Here is a 25322-nt window from a genome sequence, read left to right on the forward strand (position 1 = left end):
TGTTAATTGGCACTCGGAGCCCCTTCTGCAGCCCCATCCATCCCACCGGCAGGAACCCCGGCAGCTTTCAAACAGCCACCGGATGAGTTCCAGTACCTGGTTGCTTTGCGCTAGCTGTACCAAGCTGGCGACGCTGAAGTTTGGTTTAAAGAACGATTTAGCACCAAACTGCCCAAACGATTTACAGCTCAAAACGGAGCTTATGTCTGGGGCAGCACAGCTCGGCAGGCCGCAGGAGAAGCTGCGGGCGCAGCCGTGCGCGGCTCCGGGCCGGCCTGCCGAAGGGCTGCAGCTGCCCCAGACAACGCGGGGGCTCCCTCCGCTCTGCCATCTCCCACCTCATCCCCACCGAGCAGCCCGACTGTCCTACCCACCACATCTGGACAGTGTTTCCATCCAAAGGGCTGCTACACACTACCAAATAAGTATATAAACGAAGCAGTGTTACTGTAACAGCTACAAAGACTAAAAATACACTCAGTGCAACAAGGCAGCAGGGTTCCTAAAATATTTACAGATTTGCTTGTTAGACAGGATTACTTGAGGCAAGGGAGAAAGTTATATTGTGACTCAAATAACTTCTCTTTTTAAAAGCAAAGTTCTGCTTGGAACTATTGCCAAGCAAACCAGTTGCAATGGTCTCACCTCTGCAGACCCAGCTGTCCTCAGCCCCGACAACGGTGAAGGGAGGTCCTGGGCACTTCAGTTCTCTGGGTGTCCGAGCACCTCTCAAAAACAGCGAGCCAGCCATGGTCAGAAACACCGCATCCGCATAATCGAAGCTACTTTGACGAGCCACAAGCTGACAGGAAGGAGACAGGGTCTCTGCCCACGTCTAAGCCATTGAAGCAGTGGTGCCAGGGGCTGTCCAACGGGTAAGCAAGAAAGCTGGAGGAAACCAGCTCTCTGTGGCCTCCTAAGGAAATAACGGAGCCACAGGAGAGATGGGCACTGGCTGTGGGTGAGGAGCACAACGTGCCCTTAGCTTACACCACTGTGTGATTCTTGGAAAAGGCTGGTGCCTGCAGGCCATGTGGTCAGTGGCAGATCTGTGCCAGATGTGCTTCCAGTACCTGGTCCACACTGGGAGGTCTCAGGGAGACGGAAGGAAAGTTGAGTCTTCCCAGGGACCATTTCCCACCTCATCTCCCATCTCCCCTTCCAATCTCCTTTCACGCTGCGTGCTCACTTCCCCCTCCGAGAAAGAGCAAGAACTACAGAGGAAAGGGTCCTGTGTGCATCTGCTGCAATTACTCTTGTTGTTTTGGAGAGGGAGCCAACAGGCATCTCAAGAAGAGAAGATCAGTGTCACCACTGTTGACCCTCCCAGGCACATCATTTAAAGCTCCCTCAGGTAGAGTATTTCTCAGAAATACTGGGACATTTTTGACAGCCCTTGCTGTGCATATGCGTGTTGTTGGCAGGGTATCATCGCTGCACGATGGCCATATTTGAAACCTATCCAGCTCTGGCAATGCTAATGACAGGGGGGAAAAAAACCAGAAGAGAAAACAAAGACTAGGAGAAAAGCAGTTTTGCTGCACAGAAATCTGTCTTGGGAGTGAAGGACAGAGGCTGGAGAGAGCAGCTCTGCTGGGCAAACCATCCCCTGCCTGCGTGGGGGACACAAACAGCACAAATAAACTCCCCACACAGCTTGCAAACCCAGACATACCACTTACAAGACAAATAACTGTAGCCAGGAAAGCAGCCCCAAAAGGCACTCTGGTAGAAGCTTCTTGCAAGAACCAGGGCTGGAGCAGGACAGCACATGGGCGACTGCTCGCTCGAGTGCAGCAGGGAGGGACCAGCAGACATGGGCATGTCCCCTGAGGTCCCCACTGTTGGTCTAGCATCCCATGGATGCTGGTAGAGCTGGAAAACCTGGCTGGCCCAGTGCTACCTTTGGTTTTAGACGCTACCAAGCTCCTCCTTTTCCCGCTGTGCTGTTGGACTGGCCGCTGTCCTTTTCTAGCCATGGCACTGCCTAAGGACGCTGTTCTGCACAGGCAGGAGAGCAAAGTCCTGGCAGCAAAGCCCCGTCCGACCTGCACGTCTGGCTCTAAGAGTGACCAGCAGCAGAAACAACAGTCAGGGCAAGCACACACTTTTGGTGATACATGAAACAGTAAGTAACTGCCTCCCAGACACCTTATCTATACTATTCATGGTTCTTCAGGTTCTGTTATAACCCTTCCCTCAGCCACTGCTGTCAAATTCAACTGTAAATTCTTCTGCACTTTTTCACACCGAGTTTCACCTGCTGAATGGAATTTCTGTCCTTGCCACGACCTCCCAGCCTGTGCCTGGAGATGCAGCGAGCCCAGCACAGACCTGCAGGAGAGCCTACTGGTAACATCCCCTTCATTGCAAAACGTGACCATCTCCTCACACCTTTCATTTACATCTTTCAGGAAGATACCAGGCCACAAGTGAGTCTCCCCTCTTGAGTCACAAAAACTTGCTTTCTCTTAGCAGTTTCTGAAGAACCGCTTTTTTCAAAGTTTTTCCAACACTCAGGTATGTTATTGTGCTGAAGAGACCACTCTTCTCAGCCTCGCTTCACTCAGAGGCCTCTGATGGAGCACCGAGGTAGGACTTTGCTCTGCAGAAGCTTTACTAGCTCTTGCCAACCTGCCGTGTCTCCCCAGGCACGCTCGAGTCCCACAGATTCAGCCAGCTTGTGCGAAAGTGAGACTTGATCTTTCACAGTTCCTGGGGCTATTTTAAAAAAGCTTGCCTCATTTGTCACTTGCCATTCTCCTGGTATTTATACAGCCTCAGCAGTTCACACCAGCACAAGAACTTCTTCCTCTTCAACAGTGCTGACTTGAGTTTTAAGTGCTCTCTTACACCTTGTTCCTCTATAGGCACTAGAGATTCCCTGTCAGGCTTCATCTGAAAAATGTTTTTATTAATTTTTTATGCCTCAGGCACACTGTTCCTCAACATAATTTTCTGGCTTGACCTCTTAGGGTTTGACGCTTAGTCTGCCAGAAATCCTGCTCTTTTTTCTATTCCCTTGTTTGACTACAACGTCTGTTGTTTAAAAGGGATCTTCTTACTTCTATGAATCTACTTTAATGTGTTACTCAAGCCGCTGGATTTTTTAGGGTCCTTTTAAGCATTTTTGCATGGAGCTTTTAATCTTTAGTCAGTCTTCATATCATTTGCCAGCATTTTACCATATTGGTTTTTCTTTTAATATGTTTTCCTATTCTTATTTAGTCCTTGCCTTTTAACTGTAGTATGGACTTCACCATTTCAATTTCTAGGTGCTTACTGATAAAAGTAATTTAACTATTTGCCTTCATTTTTTTTCAAGAGGCAGCATCACTTTTTCATTAGCGTGGACCTTCTCCATCTCCCAATATCATTTGTACCCTAGGCTTAAAGTGTCTCGCTGATTTAAGAGGGAAGGCTGGTGAGAGCCTGTATTCACTTACAGTAGAAATGTCTTTATAGGTTGGATGATATCCAAAGAGTGAGCTGAATTTTCCACCTGTCTCACTCGGATACATAAAATTACCTCATTTATTTAGATACTGCGATCAGCTCTTGCTCGTAGAAGAGCATTTTTAACACCAGGTCTGTGAAGCTTCTGTCTGCGTGGGGCAAGCACCTTCCTCCATGTGAGCTTCTCTGACCCAATGCATTTGCCAGCTAATTAAAAAAAAAAATATCATACACACATGCTGCAGAGTGCCTATCCGAACACGGCATGCTAATAAAAGCGAGACGTCTGTTTCCAAGATTTCTGTCTCTCAGCTACAATAACAGGAGATTTACAGCTCTAATGTCCCGGTCCTGCTCTAACACAGAGGTGCCTCCTTTCTCATGGTGAGGAGCAGCTCAGACTGGCACCATTTCTTCATCCACTTCACCCAGAGGGCACATGTGCCCTACAGGGATGTGCCATGTAGACCTTACTGTGGCCTTTCAGTACTTCAAAGGGCCTTACAAGAAGGATGGGGACAGACTTTTTAGCAGGGCCTGTTGCAACAGGACAAGGGGTGATGGTTTTAAACTAAAGGAGGAGAGATTCAGGCTGGACATGAGGAAGAAATTGTTGGCCCTGAGGGTGGTGAGAGCCTGGCCCAGGTTGGCCAGAGAGGTGGTGGATGAACCATCCCTGGAGACATCCCAGGCCAGGCTGGACGGGGCTCTGAGCAACCTGAGCTGGTGCAGATGTCCCTGCCATGGTTGGACTGGATGAGCTTTGAAGGTCCCTTCCAGCCCAAACCATTCTGTGATTCTATGGTGTCTTCATCTGGGGTTACTACAGAATAAGACAGGACGGAGGCAGATGACTGACAATGAAGTGGTGGATGACCAGAAAATGCTCAGGATGTATTTTTCAAGTGATCTCCTACAGCAACCCTGCTACAAAGGATGAAGGCCAGAAGATGCTCAGGAAGCACTAGGACTGTATGCAGAGGGTGAGGAAAGCTGCGGCATGGAGGACCAGACGCGGGCCTGCTGGCAGCAGCCTCCTTCGAGACTGCAGTCCAAACACTGAAAAAGCCCATCTTGGACTGCTGCACTTGTACTAATCTCTAGGTTTACCCCAGCAATGTTCTCAAGACAGAACTCATAAATGCAAACCTCCTCTACAGCTCTGTTGCCATTTTCTAATGTTTTTACAGGGTGAGCTCATTATGGATAACTATGTTTCAGATCACTGTAGAAATAAAGAGCTACCAGTAATCAGAGCTGGCCTGTGCATCACAAGCATAAAACTGTGTTTGCCACCCATAATTTAACACTAAGAGGAATTATGTAATCTTGAATTTACGACATTTGAAAATGCATTAAGGCAGATCAGCTGGGCTCGAGGCTAGAATTACGGTGTGCTGCAATGTAGCCGAGATGGCAACGTTAATCTCACAGAACAGGATGAAAACTCCGATGCAGCATCAGCATCCAGCGTTAGCGAACATCTAAAAGACGGGGTCTCTGCAGCGAGACGTGTACTTGTTCAGTTCTAAACCGAATTTGGCTACTTCTGCAACTCCATACTGGCACCCACACTGGCAGCTAATGTCATAGGTTCCTTTTTTCTTCAACTTTGTGGATTTTTATATAAGTTTGCCTTTTACATGGAAAAAACAATCTGGTGTAAGAAGTCAACACTGGAGTTGGAAATATGAAGTATGAAGTCCAATTAATTTATGACTCATTCTCTAGCCCCTTCGTGAACAGCATGTTCCCAAGAAAATGCCATCTGTAGCATTTATCCTGTCTATACAGGCAAGACCAGTCGCACTGGGGCTTGGCTCGCTCTATCACTCAAAACCCAAGAGATATTCTTTTATGTATTAACGAAGCAGCAAAAAGGCACAGAAGATCCTCTGAAATCAACTTCCTGTTCTTCTGAATACATAAAAATAGGTTACTTATTTAGCAACTTAGGTAAACAGCTCGTTATGAAAAGTCACTGGGGAATAAGCCTTTATGATTTCACTTCTTGATCGTTTCCTGTCTAACTAAATAAACATGAACTCAAGTGACACAGATTCCATTACTTTTGTGCGCAGATTCTTGAATGATTTCTTTCCTAATTTTTTGAATAATTTAATCTTCTCCTTCCTGTCAAAAACAACCTCTGTACCTACTAAAGTGCCACAAGCTTCTCAGTGTGGGGCCAAGGACAGGAGCTGTGAGGAGCCACAGGGACCAAGGGTTGGCTTTTAACATGAGAAGAAGAACAAGCCAACAACAGCTAGAGATAGCTGGGGCCATTCGTCTCGTGGAAACCATTCTGAAGCTACTCAGAGTGAGAGAGAAGGCTACCCAAAACGTTAAGTGGCAACCTCCAGGGAAGTCAGCTGCCGTCAGCGGTATGAGTTGTTTTAGACCTTCCTCATCTGATGACTGACTGGGAATTCTGCTTGCTCCGAAAGACGGAAATGGCATCTTTTGTTTGCTTGACCCTGGAAGGCAGAGGAAGTTGACGACTTTATTTATTCAGCCCCAAGACATGGGAACTTACAGAGTATTGTCGCTTCCCAAAGAGCTTGTGCTTTTATTTTCCTTCTCAGCCTGTGTGGGTTCTGTTTGCCTTACGGATTTTTCACAGACAGTTTGCTACCAGCCTCGGACATCTGTGAGCGGCTTTTGCACGTGGCTGTCAGCTAAAAGAACGTTCTTTGTACTTGCATGCAAATAATCATGCTGCTTGATGGCAGAAATCCCTCCAGTTTTGATCAAAAAGCCTTACCACCAGATTCGTTATTGACCTTTTTCATTAGAAGGAGTATTATTTCAGAGCACTTCTGAAGCCTGTTACCTCAGTATAATGATGGATGCTAGGAAGGAAGGCTGAGCGAAGTGGCAGTGATCAGAAGCCGGTCAACACAACAGAGCATGTGGACTTTGCAAAGCTCACCATCCTGTTCCCAGCAAATTTCTGCCTTTAGGAGACTATTGTGCTGCTATGTTTCGTGAAAGAATCACCCCTTCAGAGAACGGGGCACCCTGAGAACCAGGAAAATGCAAATTACGGACAGTCAGGCGCGCAAACAACGATCTCAAAAGCAGAATGAAGGCAAGTCCCGTCACGTGACATTAGACTAAGAACCTACCCAGAATACTTGTATAAAATTCAAAACGTCTCTGTCATGGCTGCCAGTTCCCAGAAAATGAGCCTCAAATCTCACCAGTGGCTTTCCCACCACGTCTCTCGCTTTCGCTTGGCTGAGAGTACAGACACCAACCTCCAATTCAGAAAGAGCAAAGGATGGAAGGACTTTCACATATGGGGAACTGCTTTGCACTGTGATCCCAAGAAGATAAAAGGCCTTTTTGGTCTTTATACTGCTTCTAAGGCCACCAGTACTCATGCAGAGTACACACCTGCACAGATGTTTACAGCTGCTCCTACCAAGACAAAGAGCAAGCTGTGCGAGCATCTGACCTAATCACAGGGAGAAACGCACTAATGAAAGCGGCTTCTTGGGCTAAACGTTGAACGCTGTCTCCTGCGCCGAGCAACTGTACGTATGTTCTCACTTTGCGTGCTGCAGGGAGAGGACTGCTGGTGCTGTGTGCTGCGCTGCAGAGCTGCGGCCGTCCCGCAGAGAAAAAAGGCTTGTGCTTGGGGTAGGAAGAGCGGCTTAGCTAGGCTGTACTCTATAGATTATTTTGATCCAAAGATCAATGTTATAACCCACTGCATTTTTTACAGCAGTTAAGTAAATACAGGGCTAATGGCAGATGTTTTCATTTAAACTTCAAGAAAGGCACCGCCTATATGTCAATTTGGAATTGGTGTAATAAGCCAACGGGACTCTGAATTACAATAAAAGCAAATTTAGGAATGAAATCTACTGGAGACTTAACCGGTCTCAAGTGCATAGTTATATTTCTAAAATAATAGCCTCGATCTAGCATAACAAACATGACTTGCTTAAAAAGAAAAGCCGGAGTTTAACTGTAAATTGCAGTTGGCTTTCACTCCCACGAGGAACTGCAAGATATTTCTTCTTGGAGTAACTTCTCAATAAAGCCACAGCAATGGTGCCCCCAAACCACACACAGTGGGACTAGGACTAGCAAATTCTGCATTTTCCCCTCCAGGCTTACCAACCCTAAGGTCTTTGGGTCCCATCAGATTTTCTGTGAGAACTGCTTGTGTCTGCGAAGTCAGGTTTTGTTGTTGAGCAGAGGCAGATGAAGACGTGGGCATGAGTGGCTGCAGGGGCAAAGGGGAGAGCTGCTCTGGGGGCCAGCAGGGAAATGGGAGAAGGGTAAAGGGCTGCGAGAGCATCTGGGGAGGCTTTAGTACCCAGACAAAGATCCTGCAGAAGAAAGCAAGTGAAGAAGTTCCGAAAAGGTTTCTGAGCAAAGGCCATTTCACTTGCGTTCTCTTCAGCTCCTCTGCCAGGACTGTGGAAACAAAAAGGAAGAGCAAGTACATGGCCGGGGAAAACATTTCCCTTCTTCCACAGGGGCCTGGCTGAGGCATGAAAACAGGCAGGAGGGGACAAGTTCTTTCACCGAAACTTTTGCCAGTTCCTCCCAGGGAGACGCAGCCTCTTCCAGCAGTCATTTCTCTGCAGGTGGACAAAGAATTAAGGTGGGCTTAAAAGACGAAGAGCAGAGAGCTGGGAGGAAAGCTTTGCTGTCAGCCAGCTTCCAGATGCCTTTTCAGGATGTGCTCGGTCCCTGCGGAGGCAGAGTGGGGTGGAGGAGCAATGTTCTCCATGGAGAGAAATGGGTTCTTCTCCAGGCAGAACCCTGTAGGGAATAATCTCAGCCAGATAATCTACTAACAATCAAATTAAAAATCAAGCCAAGTTACCTGCTGGCTCTTGTGTATCTTGTATTTTTTTCCCTAACATCTGGCTGAGTGTCACAGAAGAAGCAGCGTTTGGTGCTGTTGTTTACTTAATGCTATCCTTGTGTCTCATCTGTTTCAACATCTCTGCCCAAATCCCTGGACATTTTGCTATTTCCTGGATTATGTTGATGTTCTGAAGAAAAATCCCAAAGAAATCAAGTAACTATAATTTCACAATGTTTCATTATTAATGAAGGATAAGATTTGTCACTGGATTCTGATGCGTATTTTCCAAATGATATTTACTCCAACTGAAAAGTTATTTCAAGTAAAACAAGACTCAGTAACATGTTAAGAAGAAATATTCCATAATTTAGAAACAGTTTGTTCTCCAAGCGATAAAGTGCTCATTTGCACGTGACAATTTAGCTCAGCCAGAAAACGATTTTTGTAATGAGCATGAAAGGGGAGTTTCAGACAGATAAATGCCACAAATGATTCTGATACATCTAATACAAATTCCCCTAAGACAGCTGGTTATACATTATCACACTCAACTTACTGTACTGCATGGGAAAATGTAATCATCAAAATGTTGAAAGCCTGAACTGATTTTTTTTTCTTAGTTCATAGAAATTCACATCGTCAGATGTTTTCAGCATGCTTGATTTTAACAAAACCATTTGGGTTTATGATTCATGTGTACAGTAAAACACATAGGTTTTACAAAGGCATTACGGTACACAGATATTCAGAAAGTAAAGTTTATACTGTTACAGGGTTCACGACGCGTTTGCTGACTGTGACAGTGACCCTGTGCCCCAAACATGTCCCAGCTTGGCAGTTCCTCACCATACGATTTGAAAATATATTTATACAGTTCATGTCCAGTCTCCCATGTGGGACTAAAATGGAGATCAAGCACATTTCTGTTCGCTAATAAGCCTGTGCTCTCAGCGCAAAGCTGTTTTCTCCGCTGTCCTGCAGCACTGTAACATGATGATTATCAACCCTGACGTGCAGTGCTGAGAGGTCCCGCTCACAGCGAGTGTTGTGTAACAGCAGTAAACAGCCGACGGGAGCCAGTCAGCATCCCAACAAACCAGTAAGGCCAAGGAATTTGCCCTGCTAAGGAGGCGTAGGAGGAACCCAAATGAGTGGAGGAGGACAGTCTCTACACTTGATGGGATCTTTGTAGCTACCAAGAGAGGCTAGATCACATTCAAGTAACCCTTAATCAGCTGTGTATAAATCACCGAGACTGGATGGCAACAGCGTGAAGTTCTCAAAGGAGCTCGAATGAGACACGCCAGAGGGCTGTGCTGCCATCCAGAGACCTGGACAGGCTGGAGAGTTGGGCGGGGAGAAACTTAATGAAATAGAACAAGGGCAAGTGTAGAGTCTTGCATCTGGGCAGGAACAACCCCAGGTTCCAGCATAGGTTGGGGAATGACCTGCTGGAGAGCAGTGTAGGGGAAAGGGAGCTGGGGGTCCTGGGGACAGCAGGGTGACCATGAGCCAGCGCTGGGCCCTTGTGGCCAGGAAGGGCAATGGGACCTGGGGGGGATTAGAGGGGGGGTGGTCAGTAGGTCAGAGAGGTTCTCCTGCCCCTCTGCTCTGCCCTGGGGAGACCTCATCTGGAATATTGTGTCCAGTTCTGGGCCCCTCAGCTCCAGCAGGACAGGGAACTGCTGGAGAGAGGCCAGCGCAGCCACGAAGATGCTGCAGGGAGTGGAGCATCTCCCGGGTGAGGAAAGGCTGAGGAGCTGGGGCTCTGAGCTGGAGAAGAGGAGACTGAGGGGTGACTCATTCACGGGGATCAATATATAAAGGGTGAGTGTTGGGAGGATGGAGCCAGGCTCTTCTCGGTGACAACCAATGACAGGACACGGCAGAACTGCCGGTCGAGTCCCGCAGCCTCTCGTCACAGTCCTGGTGACCAGCACTGGTGACTTGCCAGCACCCTGGCTCTGGTGGGGACCCTGGCAACTACAGCCCAGTAATGACCAGTTTGACTTCTTTTTCAAAGCTATAAAGACAGACATTTGGTCTAAGTTTGGCTTCCATATACAAGTCGGGCATATCCCTTTGAAATTATTCTCCTATCATTCTCTTTCATGTTTTGGACTTACCATTGATGTTTACAGCTGGCAGCACTATAGACATCTTTGGTCTCCTGGTCTTGTTGTGTGTGGTGGCTGGCAATAACAGGTGGTCCTGGAAAATAAGAGAAAATTGTGTTAAATCTGCCCTGGAAGTACAGAGCTGGGAAAATTCCTTTCCATTCTGTCTTACAGGCATTCCACATAAAGCTATTTACAACAGCTTGGCAAATTCAAATTGTTGAGGGAGTCTTCCAAAAGTCACAGCAATTGCTCATGCTGTGTAACGGAGAAGAAATCCTTATCGCATGCAACAGAATATGAAAAAGCCTTGATCACATGGAAAGAGATGGAAACGACTATTAGGCCCTTGGTTCAACAGAGTACTTATGTATTTGATTAAAGTAATTTAACTTCAATGATATTTAAACATGTGGTTAAGGGCTCTGCTGAATTCGAGCCCTTACTCGCAGCGCTGTCTGCTTTCTATATAAATGTCATCTTGCTATGTCTGTGTCGAGCTCTGCACCACACGCCTCGTGCAGCAGGACTGTGTCAGTCAGGGCATGAAATAGGAGCTCTGTGACAAAACCTCCCGGGGAAGTTTGATGGCAAAGCTGTGCTTTAGCAGCTGATCTCAACTGTGAGGTGGCTGCTGTGAGACACCAGTGTCCAAACTAACCACCCTGGGCTTTAGCAGTGGAAGGTGCATCTGCAGGGGATGCCCCGGACATGGACCTGACCTGCAAGGAAACGTGCAGCCTTTCTTCGGGTTTTTTTTGCTGTTGCTGAACTCAAATTGCTCAACTTGCAGCCTGGTAAAATATGGTTCCTCCTTTATCAGCAGAAGTAACAGAATATAAAGCGCCAGTCCAGGCACCTCCCATACTGCTGTACGAAGCTGATCTTGACGGATCAAAGACAGAACACTAAGGCTGAGGGATGCTTCCCACGCCTTGCAAAGCTCAGCTTTGCTGACAGAAGGTTGCTCCACTGCACCACCGTAGTACAGAGTGGGCATCAGGGAAGTATATTTGCTCTCTCTTAGTTATTAGGGGCAAAAGACTGTATTCATATAATTGACAAATTGAGTTTAAAATTCTAACTTGGGCTCTAAGCGAAACAAAAACCTGTCTATCACTATCTTTTACAGGCCCCAAAGAATGAATGGAAAGGTTTATTTTCCCAGCCCCCGTGTTTGCTCCTCTCCCAGTCCCAGCAATGCCAAATTCACTCCCAGGGGCTCTGGGAAGAACAAAAACCAGCAGGTGCCACCGTGTCACACATGTGGAGACCAACTCGTGAAGAAGTCTTTGCATCTGTCCTAAAACCAGATCCAAACCTCTGCCTTTCACTTTGCGGGATCCAGACATCCATCTCACACGGTTAAAAAGCGGAAACGAGTTTGAGGCGCTCATCTCATTTCATGCTCTCCCATTTGCAAAACTCCCACGATATCTTACAAAACCAGTACTCAAAAACTTTCCAAGCAGCTCTTCAGCTCCCTGGTTAAGGGTAAGAATAGACACACAAATACCCTGTGCTTTTGGCCAAGGTTATCTTCTCGGCAGATAAATCAGACTTCCTTCAGGACACAGTCGTTAACTTCTTAATGTCAGGGTATCTGTATTTTCCCCATTTTAATATCTAAACACTACGTTGTTATGTCTCAGAAGCAGAGAACTGAGTTACACACAAAATTAGGTGTTGAATATGTTAAGATATTCTGTAAATACATTACAGAAATATCAGTCTCTTTTTTTTCCCCACCAAAAAATTCCACCAAAACCCAAACGACTGACCATGAGAAGAAAACATTACTTCAATAAATGACTGTAATTAAAAACATCTTGGTACCAAAACTATAAAACCACTCTGTTATAATTCTCAGACTACATATGTAATTCCCATCTCATTTTGGAACCACTGAGATTAAGACAACACTCAGTAAGACAATGAACTTTACAGAAAAACTGTTCTTGAAATTCAATGTTCCCAAGGGAACAGGCCAAAGATAAGATGTCCATTAAAACCACATTTTGCAACAACGTCTTTGTTGTGATCTGACAACTATTTTTAACATCACTTAAAAAATGCTTATCCTAGCTTTTCTCTTTTTCAATGCTTCTGAGAGTCGACAGCATCATCACCAAGTAAAACATGACTACTGCAGAGATGATCACCCATGAATCATTACAAATAACTACTACTCTTTGCTAACATATTTGAAGATTGGTACATTATTTGACGCTGGCTTAGTTTTGTTTTATAATGGCACCTTTATTTACTGTATGTATAAAAATGTATTAAGAACTATCACAAAGACTTTACAATCAGAGTACCTCTATAGGAATAAACAACAGTGTCACGACAGAAACGCCAAATTTCTGGATAGCAACAAAATAAGGAAAATTCCTCATATACCTCCTGTATCATCACCACCTTGGCTGCACCATGGAGGGTTCAGGTTGGACACTCGGAAAGAGATTTCCACCCGCGCGTGGTGCCATCCTGGCACAGCTCAGCAGAGCACCAGGGGATCTCTGTCCTTGGAGGTTTCCAAGACCCAGCTACACAAAGTCACGGCTGCTTTATCTACCGTCACCAACCGCTCCGCTGCAAGGAGAAGGGTTGTCAAGGAGAATGGGTTTTCTCTACCCTTTGGCGATGACCCTGTGATCCTCTTTTTGCAGCCCACGGGTCAGACACCGGCAGCGTCAACTTCTCAGAAGAGCCCTGTGGTGACTACAGAGGCAGCGCAAACACCTCAGACTGGCCTTGGCAAGCTCTGCATCTCCTCCAGCACGGTTACGTTCAAAGCCTTGGCTCAGACTGGCTCTGCAGTTAACGAATTTCATTGCCATGACTACAATGCAGCCAAACTATGCACTAAATACTGCTGGGCAGGTTCAGGTTCCACCAAACTGATCTGCTGGAAAACAATACTTTATTCTAAACCTCGCATTGAAAATGAGACATAAAAGTCACCTTTCTTAGTTCCACTTCACCTAGAAGCCCTTTTTTTTTTAAATACCAGGAGTTAGATTTAATTGCAACCAATTTCAGGCTTCTGTAAATGATGTTTAAAGAGCTGCAAAGAAGAAACGAACAGTTCGCCACTATCTGCTCTCCTTCCTCATAATTCTGGCTTAAAGCAAAAACTCCAAGTCGTTTTCTGGTAGATCAGTCAATTGAAGTGGGCAGCTCCAGCAGGTATTTCACTCTGCACTGAGACAGCATTGGAGTGGTCGGCTCGAAGTCCAAACTGCTACCAGGAGCTAATGTGCAAGATGCACAGATGGTCTGGAAGCGGGATGCTGCCCGTCTCTACTACAAAGAGTTGGTTTTTAAACTCTGGAATTAGGGAAATTTACCCATCTCCCTAATAATCTTTATCTTTTATTTGCAGGAGTGTCCCTCTGACGGTCAGTTCCAACTTGCAAAGTTTCGTAACTACCCTCATTCTACATAGAAGGCAAAGGTAGCAGTGGGTGTGCTGCAGAGTGTTATAGATATTTTGCCTACAGTTTAGCTCCCTACAATATTCTTGAGCTCAAAAGCTTTCAAATAGTCCACAACTTTTATTTGAAAGCAATACTTAAATATTTATATGCAACATAAATGAGAGTACAGACTAGTGATTAGGAAGAAATTAGACATTTAGAAACAATGAGTGTATTTCTAACATGTAAAATATTCTCATGTCCTATCCTGTTCTGAAGTATGCTGAATCGCATCCCAGAGAGGTGTGTGATGCTATTACTCATCCCTAATTTTAAACACTAGACAAAAAAAGCTAAAATTAAAATGCTGATTGTGATATTAACACATGGTATAAAACTGAAAATGAATAAAAGCAAATATTGCAAGTCAGCATCTGGCCCATGAGCTTGAATGTCAACCAGAGGCAGAATAAATCACAACTGTTACCCAACAACAGATGGCCTTGGCTTGGGCCAAGACTTGCACTTAGATGAGATGACAATTTAAATAGACGATGCAGATCTGAGACTGTTGGCAGAATGACTGGAAAAATATCAGCCTGGAAAGACAATATTTCAAATGAGACCCCAGCTTCAGCATTCTCATTTTGCTTTTGATCATCTCTACAGTTCGGTGATACTGAAGCCAGATGGGATGGACAGATAGATAAATATAGATATAAATATAGATACTAAAAATCCAGCCGCAAATGCATTACCTTAGTTTAATAAGTTGGGAGGCAGAAACACATTTTTTTTTCCTGGGGATAGTCTGGAGCTGTTACTTGTTAAACTTCTCATTAATAATCATATTTATTAAGTCCTTGCCAACACAAAACATTCAGGACACTATATTATTAGAATATAATTAATCAGAGTTGTAAACACTTAGGCACCTCCATAGAATCACTTTCCTCACTGAATCTTTTTACTCTGCTGGCCAATTCAGAGCCTGCTGATCTGCTGCTGGACCCAGCAACACATGGAACTGCAATAAAGATTTTAAGGCTTCTAACATAAGATAAGTGTTGTCAGGGCTCTAACAGGGATTAAGCTCTGGAGCCTCGTGTATCTTTAATCCCCAGAGTCAACTGGCAATGGAAATTCTGTTCCACTGTGCTACAATATTCTAAAAGTAGCTGCTCCTGTGGCTTCAGCCTGAGTCTTGTGACATGTGGTTTGGTTCTCAAAGCCCCCAGATGCATCAAAACATGTGGGCATCTTAGCTTTTATTTAAAAAACAATAAACAGTTGTTTCTAACTCTCATAGTTAAAGGACATAAAGAAAACATCACTGCATACCATGAAGTTTCATTCAACAGAGAGAAAACACGCTGGTCAAGGGTCTAATTTTTTTTTTTTTTTAACTATAATTATTCCACAAGCTGGACTCTTGGCTTTCAAATTATTAGAACTGGCGCTATTACTTGTTTTGGCTTTTGCAACGCACGTCCCATCAGTAACATTCACCTCCCCAGGGAGCAGTGTTGCCACCTCGCTACAGGCAACTGTGCAGCTCCTTCTCCACTTCTGTGTATTCGAAAGAAACACGAAGGCATTTATCCTTGCAGCACGCCCGTGATGGAGGAAAACATTACCAGTGCTATGGGGAATGCGTGCATTTGAGGGACACTTGGGCGACAGGGGACACAAAGGAACGGATTTCCAAACCCGCCAAGGCTCTGCACTCTCAGCACGAGCTGTCTTTCCTCCTACCCCCGAGGCTACTTATCTGTCAAATCAATTCCCCTGGATTTTTCCCACCTTCTTAGCTGCTGTGCTTAGGTACGGAGAAGTACTTTTAAAGCCTTTTCCAGTGTCTTGAGCAAAAGCATTACTTACTAGAAAATAATTAACACAGCCTGATTGAAACGTGCTTTGCTACAGCGCACTTGGCACATCTGCCCGCGGCAGCGCTGTCTGCCGCGCTGCCGAAGGACTCGCCGCGCCTGACCCTGCCAGGGCTTTGGAGACCCCCCCAAGCGCAGACGTGACCCGTGTGGGAGCCGCGACTCCGCTCCTGCCAGACCGGCCCTACCCCACTTCTCACAAAGGCTTCAGCAAGGGGTCTGAATGAGCCCGGCTCCTCGTTAAGGGACCCATCTCTGACAAACTGAGGACAGGCTTTTTGAAAACAAGTGACATTTGTTACTTTACATGAAAAAAAGCTCCGAGGTTTAAAATATCAAAGGAAAACAACGTGCTGTTCTCCTAATTTGCCTTGATGAGGAGATTTGATCTTCATCGCTGCCTTGGAGACCAGCTAGATGCTGGAATATTGCGAGTAACACGGAGAGCTGCCAGAGGCGCGCGGGCACGCGCGGCCAGGCGGCTCGGCAAGGCAAAGGGTACGCACCCCGTCCCCAAAGCTTCAGAGGCTCCTGACGGCAAACAAACGCCGCAGCTGGGCGTCTCTGCATCTCTGTTTATGACTCAGAGGTGTCCCAGGGAACCGCGCCTCAACCTCTTCCAGCCTGGATCTTCACGCTGCGATTCTAGGACAGCATCACAACCGCTGCTGACACAGGCTGAGGAGCTGCCCTCATCCCACTGAAGCACTGGCAGCTTCCCAAAGCTGCCGGGGGCACCATTTCTCTTTAATCACACTATTTTGATAGTGTTCAGCACGTTCTGAGAGCTTAAAAGCTTATCTATTAAATATTTGACCACATCTAGTGATCTCAAGATGGAGCAGATAGAAAGCAAGTGGGTTTTTTACCATAAAAAATTGTGCATGAAATCTATGAATACATGTATTGTTTTTCAAACCTATTTTTTCTGAACATCTTCAGGGATTTCAGGTCAATGAAATGACACTGGACCCTTTTTACAGATATGCTTTTGGCCATACAAAGTGTGTGAAAACAAAAATGTGCTTTCAGGGGCTCAAAAAACTGTGTGGAACTTCAGAGAGTGCCCTGCGCAGCTCCTCTGAGGAGCTGGGCTTTCTGAAACCCTGGGCTGACAGAGCCAATGCGCCAGCTTCTCTGTCGTAAACCGTAGATTTCACAGGTTTTGAAAATTTCAAAACAGTTGTTTCAGGCTGTCTGGCTGTTGCCAGAGATGTGATGTTTCTGTCCCGATCTCCTACACAGGCCGCCGAACCTGCCCTGAGCAGCACCGCAGCCCCGGGCGCGCGGCTCCTGCCCGGGAGGCCGTACCCGTGAAGTGGAACTTCATTCTCAGGACGGCCACGGCTGAACCTCAGCGGCTCTCTGGACACAAAAGCAGCTTTTTCTCCAGGGGTGAGAACTTGCTGCAATGCACTCATGGCCTAGGGGCTGATTCTCATTTACTCCAGCAGCTCCCGACTCTGCCAAGCACGTAGCACAGATTGTGGTGTAAATGAGAATCAGGTCCCGGCGTATCTGTTTCTATTTTCCTCTGTGAGCTCGAAGAGGACGCTTATGAAAGTTTACAAATTTGTAGAGGAAATGGCTGTATAATTTCACTATTGATTCGGTTGGGTGATGGCAGCCATATGGTGTCCTGAGGACACACCACGCTGGATAGAGCGCTGGTCCAGCAGAACATCCCAGAAGTTCCTGCAATGTTGCTTTTGCAACCAGAGGACATTAAACAGGGCAGTAACTGCAGAGGGGAGCTGCTCTGAAACTACCCTTACCCCAGCAGTTCAGTCTGACCCTTGTATCTGAAAAGCAGAGGGATGGTTTCAAAAGCAGAAAAAAGAGAGGAAACCAGTCAAAACCTCTATACAAACTGTGACTTGTAGCCACACTACTTGCTCATTATACCATGAACTGTAACGCTGCCTTGTTTTTCAAGTTGATGTGTCTTTTTGAAAATTTTTTTTAAAGGTGGACCTTATAAATCCGAACAGATTTACTCACCCCGTCATGGATCCTTACAGGGAACTCAGGACATGCAAAGATGAGTAAGGGAGTGAAAGACGGGATAATGACTGCAAGGAATCCACTGAAATCCCGCAATAAAATTTCACAAGGTCTCAGCCTCTCTGCACTGGCTCTTGACAGCCCACCCTGGGAGGCCCCAGTAGCTTTACTACTTTAAGCTTAATACTAACCATTTAACCTAATTCGAAAGAGTACCAGTTCTGCATATATTAAACTTGAGGTTAGCTAGCATATATTAACACAATTTGATTTTGCAGCATACTAAAGAAGAGAGTTTGTAATCGAGAATTCAACTCCCAATCCCTAATCATAGAATTTAATTTCTTTTCTAAGTTTTAAGCCTATTTTGGAGGGGGGAGCAAAGTATCACATGACAGGAAAGCTCACAGAAGTGGTGGGAATAGAGCTGCTTTTTCTGCTTTCATTTTTGCCAGAAGTGCTCCTATTCACACGGATGCTGTTCCAACCCCCGGGCACAGGTGGTTTTTACAGCCCATACTTTGCACACAGCAATGAAGTGATGAGATATGCTTTTTATTTAAGCATTTTACCAGAAGTAGCTCAATCCCACAGTCAATAAAATGTCTTGTAGTGTACGATTACACCTTTCTGACATTCCCAGACAAATTCTTATAAATAACACCTAACTGCACTCTGGAACACTTTCTGGTCACTGTCCCTGCAGAAGAGGGAGTTGCTATCCAATTTAGTTCCCACATGAGAGACCTTCTAATGAAGAAGTCTTTAGTGCCTTTTATTGTCAACTGTGCTACTGCCAGATGCGATACGGCCTCGGCTCCAAAACTAAACTAACTGGAAAGCACCTCGCTGTGAGTCAGAGCCCCTCTGGAAATCCCAGAGACCTCAGAGGAACGGAAAATTGACTGTCACGAGCCTCCTTTGGAGGAATTTCCTGCATTCCCTTCGGTGGCAGCACGGCTGCCTGTCTCTGAGCAGGGCTCAGCTCTGGAGGTCAGCGCTAAGTGTCCTCCCAGCGTAAAGGAGACCAAGTGGCAAAGGACATCTTCTGGATTAAGAACTAAAAAGGTTATGAAGACTACTAAGGATATGGAGACCTGCTGTGATCTGCGTCCTCCTCTGCCATTCACAAATGGAGACAGCAAACACCAGTAAAGCAGGAATTACTCTTTGTCCCTTCTCCTTTTGGATTGAAATTATGTCACATTCCCTTAAAGACCAAAAGGAACCCAAAAAACAGGCCAAATAAAAGTGATCTAGTTTAGACTTTTAAATGGACTGCTCAAGTGCCTCAGGCTGAGACATTTATTCAAATCATCTTTCCAGTAGCCCTTGACTCCCAAAAGATCCAAGACATCGCAGCACTCACCATATGATACTATTTTAGAACAGAAAAATCTCTGCAGGTGTAAAAGCAGAGGACCCAGCTTCACGACGGCGTGAGGCAAATTAAGCTCTTCCCGCTGCAGAAGCTGTTCCCAATTTCCCCTCCTGTCCTGCCCCGGGCGCTCCCGCTGCCCTGCAGCTGCTGCTGTCCTCCCGCTCCGAGGAAACTCAGATCATCTTGCGAAGACAGAAACAAGCAGCGTGCACAGACATGACACCTTCCCCTACCTGCCTTCCAGCCACCAACCGTTCCCAATTACTGTTTTAGAGGTTTTCTAACAAAGACGTGACTTCTACGTATTTAGCAGCTATTAATCAATTTCTCTTCCATGAACTTTCCCAGTCTTTCCTTGGATGCACGTAAACTTATAGCATCTATAACGCATTCTGGCAAGAAGTTCCACAAGTTGACTTTTATTGTATGAATTGCTTCCTTTCCTTGGTTTGAACCCACATCCTCGCAGCTTAATTTGCTGCCATTTGTTTCATTTGGTACTCTGCTCGGTTCCCTCTACGTAGAATACCCACGTTACAAGTGAGAAAGCAAGAAAAAAAGATGCAAGAGAATCTCATTACTCTGTCAAGGTTTGAGAAGACCAACGCAGCACCTTTCTAATATGCCACAGACTACAATGCAAAGTATTACTTAAATGCACCAAAGGCAGCTGCAAAGCAGATGTCATATAAAGGTGGAAAAAAAAATGATATACTATTCAATTTTTTTACTTTCATGCTTTACAATCCCTTCCAAGGCCAAAGAGGAGGGATTATACCTTAAGATAACATTGAAATATGCTGGTAATCAGGTATCTATTAGTCAAACAGCAGAATCTACCCAGCGGCCTCTCAGAAGGAATCGTGTGTCCCTTCAGGAACCAGGATATAAGCACACTTCCAGAAGACAGGCCTGCTAACCTTCCATGCCACCGAAACACCTCTCTCCATCCCGTTAACGACGTGACACCGGCTGCCAAACCACGGGCTGTTCCAAGCTCCCCGTTCCTCTGCAAATCCCTTGTTCTGGAATTGCCCGAGATGAACCTGCCTCTTTTCCAGCCAAGCTTTTCGAATCCCACTTTTGACTTGCGACACATCTAAACCAAAAGGCACTAACGACCATCAGCCTTCCCCTGCGAACGCGGAATACTCTGGAAAAACAGCAGAAGCTCGTGGGTACATCTGTTAATTAGGCACGCCATGGGGAACAGCAAAACCAATCCGATCGCAATGGAGAGAGAGGTGAAGGCTTCCCATTTGGACTTCATTTCTCCCATATACATACTCTTCCTTGTAGTTTCGTCTTTTTTCCTTTGTACAGGAAAGAAAAAGGCCATGTGAACAAGGAGGGCACAGGACAGACTGGCCAGAAATCCAGCCAGTTAAACTTGTCTGCAGAACGGCTTTGCAAGGCCCAAAAGTAAAGAACAATGCATGCATTTGCTATGATGTAATTTTGGTTTGGCAGCAGATTAAAAAAAAATTCCTAAACCCAAAGTAAGAGGATGTGAAGAACAGAATTCTACGTTTAAGTAAACAGTTTTGGTTAAAATCATATAGGAAGGTTTTTAAGGACTTGAAAATGTTTTGGTAATTTGTGCATGTGTTGTGGAAATTAGCTGAGTTTCCAGATAAACTGGAAAAGACATGTCAATGCAAATAGTTGACTCAGTTTTGAGCTTCTGTGAAGACAAAAAAAAAAATCCCAGCTTGTACTGGTGGAAAAGTTCCTCCTATTATGCTTGATAAGGATCAGATTTTCTGCTAAAGGCTCTCTCAATCAAACTAGCATCATAAAAATAAAAAAGTTTGCTCCAAAATATTTGAAAATAATGTTTCTCTGCCATTTTCTGCCCTTCCCATGGGCTATATAAGCACCGAAATGCAGTTCATCTGTAACTCCCAGTTGAGTCTGTCAATTATCTTTGTAGATCTTACAGAGTTGTAAGACCCAAAAGGAATTAATTGTTCTATTACTACTACCCATAAAAAGAAATTCCGCTCCTTCTCTAATTCACTGCAGCAGAGTTCTGCTTTTGCGCAGCATCTGCAGGCTATTAGTTTTGCAACTGCAATCTGTAATTGCAAAAACATGTAATTTAGGTAGGGCATGTGAATAAGGTCCAGTAAAACCAAAAAGGATAGAATCCAGATTCTTTACTTCTCTGACAAAATGTTAACCCAAAGTTGCTATATGGGCTTGCAAGACCTCAGGTCTTCTACAGAAGACAAATTCTGGATTCCCAGAATGACTGCCCAGCTGGAGACTCTGCCCCAAAAGAACACACACAGCACAAACTGGAGTGGGGAATGTTATTACCAACAAACACCTTTTTTCCGCTGGTCTGCCTTTGCAGCCCTGTCACATAGGCAGAAAGTCAACCAACGCACAAAAGTGATGCGGCTTCACGGTCACGCTCCTTGGATCCAGTATCCTGAGATGGACTAGACTGTAAATCCTCATTTCTCTCTAGATCAGACTCCCCATGAAACAGAAGCTGGATGGGTAAAGAGAAATTTATGTCAGACTTTCTCCAAATCTTGGATCAACGTAACACTGCGGCTCAAAATCCATTTGCTAACACAGCTGTCCTCTTCTTTCTCTTCCAACAGAGTTCAAAGGGCAGTGAAGTACTCGACACTTCGATCTCGCTTTGTGGTGAGATCTCCATCCTTAGAGGTCGCCAGATGGCACCCGACAGTGCCATGGCCAACCTCACGCAGGGTCGGCAACAGCCTTCCCTTGCACAGGAGCTCGGACCAGAGGGCCCTTCTAACCAGCTTTTCTAAGATCCATAAGCACCTTCTTTCAAATTTGGGAGAGTCTGACAAGATGATACTTCTACCTTACCCTTTCCCCGCCTTAGTAACTTGCAGACCACTCATGCAAACACCCTTTGAGAAAGAACGTTGGTAGCAATCAGGGCTAATACACATGAGAAATGTTTAGGAATAGCTACAGAAGTCCATGAAAGGCCACACAAGTGTGTGATTGAACACTCTTGTGACAAAACCGTTTCCTTTCAAAGCAGAAGAAAGCATCCTTTCTTACAGAGCAAAAACGCCCATGCATACAGGTAGCCGGGAATGCAAAAGAACTTTAAAATCCTAAACAGAAACAACTGCCAAGTAGCGTCCACACTTCAACCTTTTTGAAACAGAGGCAATTGATTTGATCACAGTGTGTTCAATCCTGCAACACATATGGCACAAGATCCAGCTCTGGTTTGAAATTACTGTCGTCTTGCCTTCTGCAGCAGCAGAAATAATGTGTTTAAACCCCCCACTGAACCTCCGCACTATGTAAGATAGCTGCAAGGCAAGAAGTAGATCCCCCGCAGTCGTCAGTGCAGACGACTCATCATCTCAGACAGCTCAGCCAAAGAGCCAAAGAGCCAGAATTTGAACACATGCAGGATTCAGTCTGCAGGGCAACTTTCATACAATGGATACAAAAGATGTTCTCATGAAAAGAACAATTATATTTATTACTGGTGCACAGCTGAATATACATTTAAGGTTTTGGCTAAAAATACTGCCAGACTGCAAAACTCCATTCTACAGAAGCTGCTCATTATTCTAAAAAGTATGCACCCAGTCCGTCGTACTGTACAAAAGGACCAAACTGTTTGTTAGCCCAAATACTGAACGTGAGCAGATGCATTCTTGAGCTGAGCACCTAGCATGGGATCTATCTTAAAATACATTTTAGTGTCTGCCAAAAGAACATACATGTCCTTTGCAGCCACGATATCGCATACTGGATTAAAATCTGGTTTGAGGGAATAAAATGACATTGGGCCAACAGCATCTTACATCTCACAGTCACTGTGACTTTCTCCCTTTCCCGATCCATTCGCTGATCTGTGATTGTTGCTATAATAACTTCCGGACAATATATTTACTGGGGAGGGTAACGCATACAGAGGAGGAAACAAAAAAATTGAAAGCAATGAGTGGCAAAACCCAGGAACGGCTTTCAAGGGTAATGACAGGAGAGAATAAAGTGATAGTCTGCATTAAGTTCTAGGCTCAAATCAGTGAAAGCCAAAGCTCAGTAGCAGAGGTTGCTCCTCTCTATTCTCCCTTGCTGCTGTTTTCCCTTGACTGCCCAAGAGCAGCAGCCTGAATCTCATCTGCAGCCGAGATGCTGCTGCGGAGCACGCGGTACATGTACAGGAAACCAGCAACAAATCTTTCCTAAATGTGGATGCTGAATCAGCTACACAGACACACATGAGAAGGGCTGGAAAGTCTCTGCTTGAAATATTTGTTGTCCCTCAACTTTCTGGAAAAAGCAGCTGACTGTGAGTTAAGTCTCTGGGGATCTCTTCCTGCCCCCCATCCTTCAGCCCTACATGCTCGAGGTACCTGAATATCCCTCTTAAACATTCCAAGGTCAATTCCTCTTCACTGAGATGGAGGTATCACCTCCCAGCAGTGACAAGAAATGGTGGTTTAGGTCACAGGCAGAAGGTGTTTTATAAATACAGGCAGTACTTTTAGTAAATTGCCTTCGACCTGATTTTAAAAATTTAGGTCTCGTTTGCATTGTCAGTATCGGCTGGTAAAGCATCTCTCTAAGGAACCTAAAGAAATGGGTGCTCTTCCTTCTCTACTGATCTATCAGTTTCCCTTCTCTGATTTCATTACAGAAAATGGTTTCCCCCTCCTTCCACATTCTGCCAAAGTTGAATAAAAGCATGCCTTTATATAAACATGATTTCCCGCAATGCAAATGCCACTGTTGAAGCCACGAGAATAAAGCAACATGAGTGATACAGGGAGACACACAGCCAGATAACAAGGAAACGAACGCTCTCCTCAGTCAGCAGCGAGACTGCATTTTTGCCTGACTCCCCTGGATGGACCCAGAGCCGTGCATGACTTCAGCTCAGACCTGGGTGGGTCTCTGGACGTCTTGGCAGCTGCGACAGGCAAAGCTCCAGGGCGGCCGATGGCTGGACGGTGGTCTGGCACACTCGGGCCAGGGCTGGTGCTCCAAATCCAAACTGCCTTTTGTTTTTCCCAAAACGTCAGTTCAGAGACAACGGAGTTTTAATATCAAGATGCAGTGGGCTGACTCCAAGTCTGACGGCAGCATTTTAATCTGTGTAATGTGTATTGCATTCCAGATGCTTGTTGGAAAGATGTTTCTCATTCTGCAGATCCCAGGACATCTATATGGCTAAGGATTCACCAATTATTCATAGTTCCTTCTAATTAAAGAGATATTCAATATAATAACGTTAAAGAAGTTGTCACCGCTGTTACTAATAATCTCAGTTAAAACAAGAGAGTATGAAGTTTCCTTTCATTTTTTTTTGCCTGTTGGTTTGCATAACTCATATTTACCCCAGCCTGATGAGCTTCCTTCTCTTCACATTTGTGGGTAAGTTTCACTTCTAAATCTCAATTCTGAGCCCAGTTTTGTTGCCAAGCGCCTGCTCTGTTTGAATTTCTAGTGTTGCTGAAGAAGACGTAAATCAATTTTAGAAACAGATTTCATTTTATAAGGGGAAAAAAAAAAAAAGCCTATAAACATTTAACATTTTTTTCCCAAAAAAAGAAAGCCTCAAACCAAAACACGAAAACAACCTGATGGAAAATGGTCTTAAAAGGCATAAAGTTACGTGATTAACTCATACTTGGTAGCAAAAAGGATCTTGGATGCCTGATGTTGAGGATTCTTCCTTATCCTCCCCCAGCCCACCTTACAAAACTGTACTTCGGGCCGGCCGGGCCCGTCCCACAGGCGGCTGAGCAGCCTGTCCCCAGCGCCACCAGGAACGGGGGCCCCTCGTGCCCCCCGAGCCCGCTCAACCCTTCGGGCTGCTTTTCTGCAAAGACGATAAAATGGCTCAGGAACGGATCTGACAAGAACATGCACAACCAAGGAAACACTGACAACGGGAACTCTCCTTTCTGGTGGTGGTAAACTGCTTAATTGGCTCACTGGCCTTGACCCTAAAAAAATCCTGGAAGCTGCTCATGTAGCTATGGAAGAGAAGAAATCATTCCATCTTGAACAGCGTGAAAGTACATTTTTGGTTTTTTTTTACTAAAATGCTGTGGGAACTCCAATAAGCCATCGAAATTTACAGCACTGTGATGGAAGCAGAGCACTATTCACTTTTCATAACCAAACCAGCAGTTTCCTGAGAAAAAGCATTCACTTGTGACAACGATCGTTTGCTTGGATCCCGGTCTGCAGCCTGAC

At 45.3% G+C, this 25322-nt stretch overlaps 1 protein-coding gene across 3 annotated transcripts in view; it reads right to left on the reverse strand.

Annotated features, from left to right (window-relative positions):
- Positions 1 to 25322, reverse strand: part of ATF6 (activating transcription factor 6) — a 68505-nt gene that overhangs the window by 6307 nt on the left and 36876 nt on the right. For all 3 annotated transcript variants that reach the window (XM_065648945.1, XM_065648943.1, XM_065648944.1), the window contains exon 15: positions 10414 to 10498. In XM_065648945.1, coding sequence (XP_065505017.1) covers positions 10414 to 10498 — 85 coding nt within the window. The remainder of the gene's footprint in view (positions 1 to 10413; positions 10499 to 25322) is intronic.

Source organism: Caloenas nicobarica, chromosome 20 (assembly GCF_036013445.1).
Source record: "Caloenas nicobarica isolate bCalNic1 chromosome 20, bCalNic1.hap1, whole genome shotgun sequence".
NCBI lineage: Eukaryota > Metazoa > Chordata > Aves > Columbiformes > Columbidae > Caloenas > Caloenas nicobarica.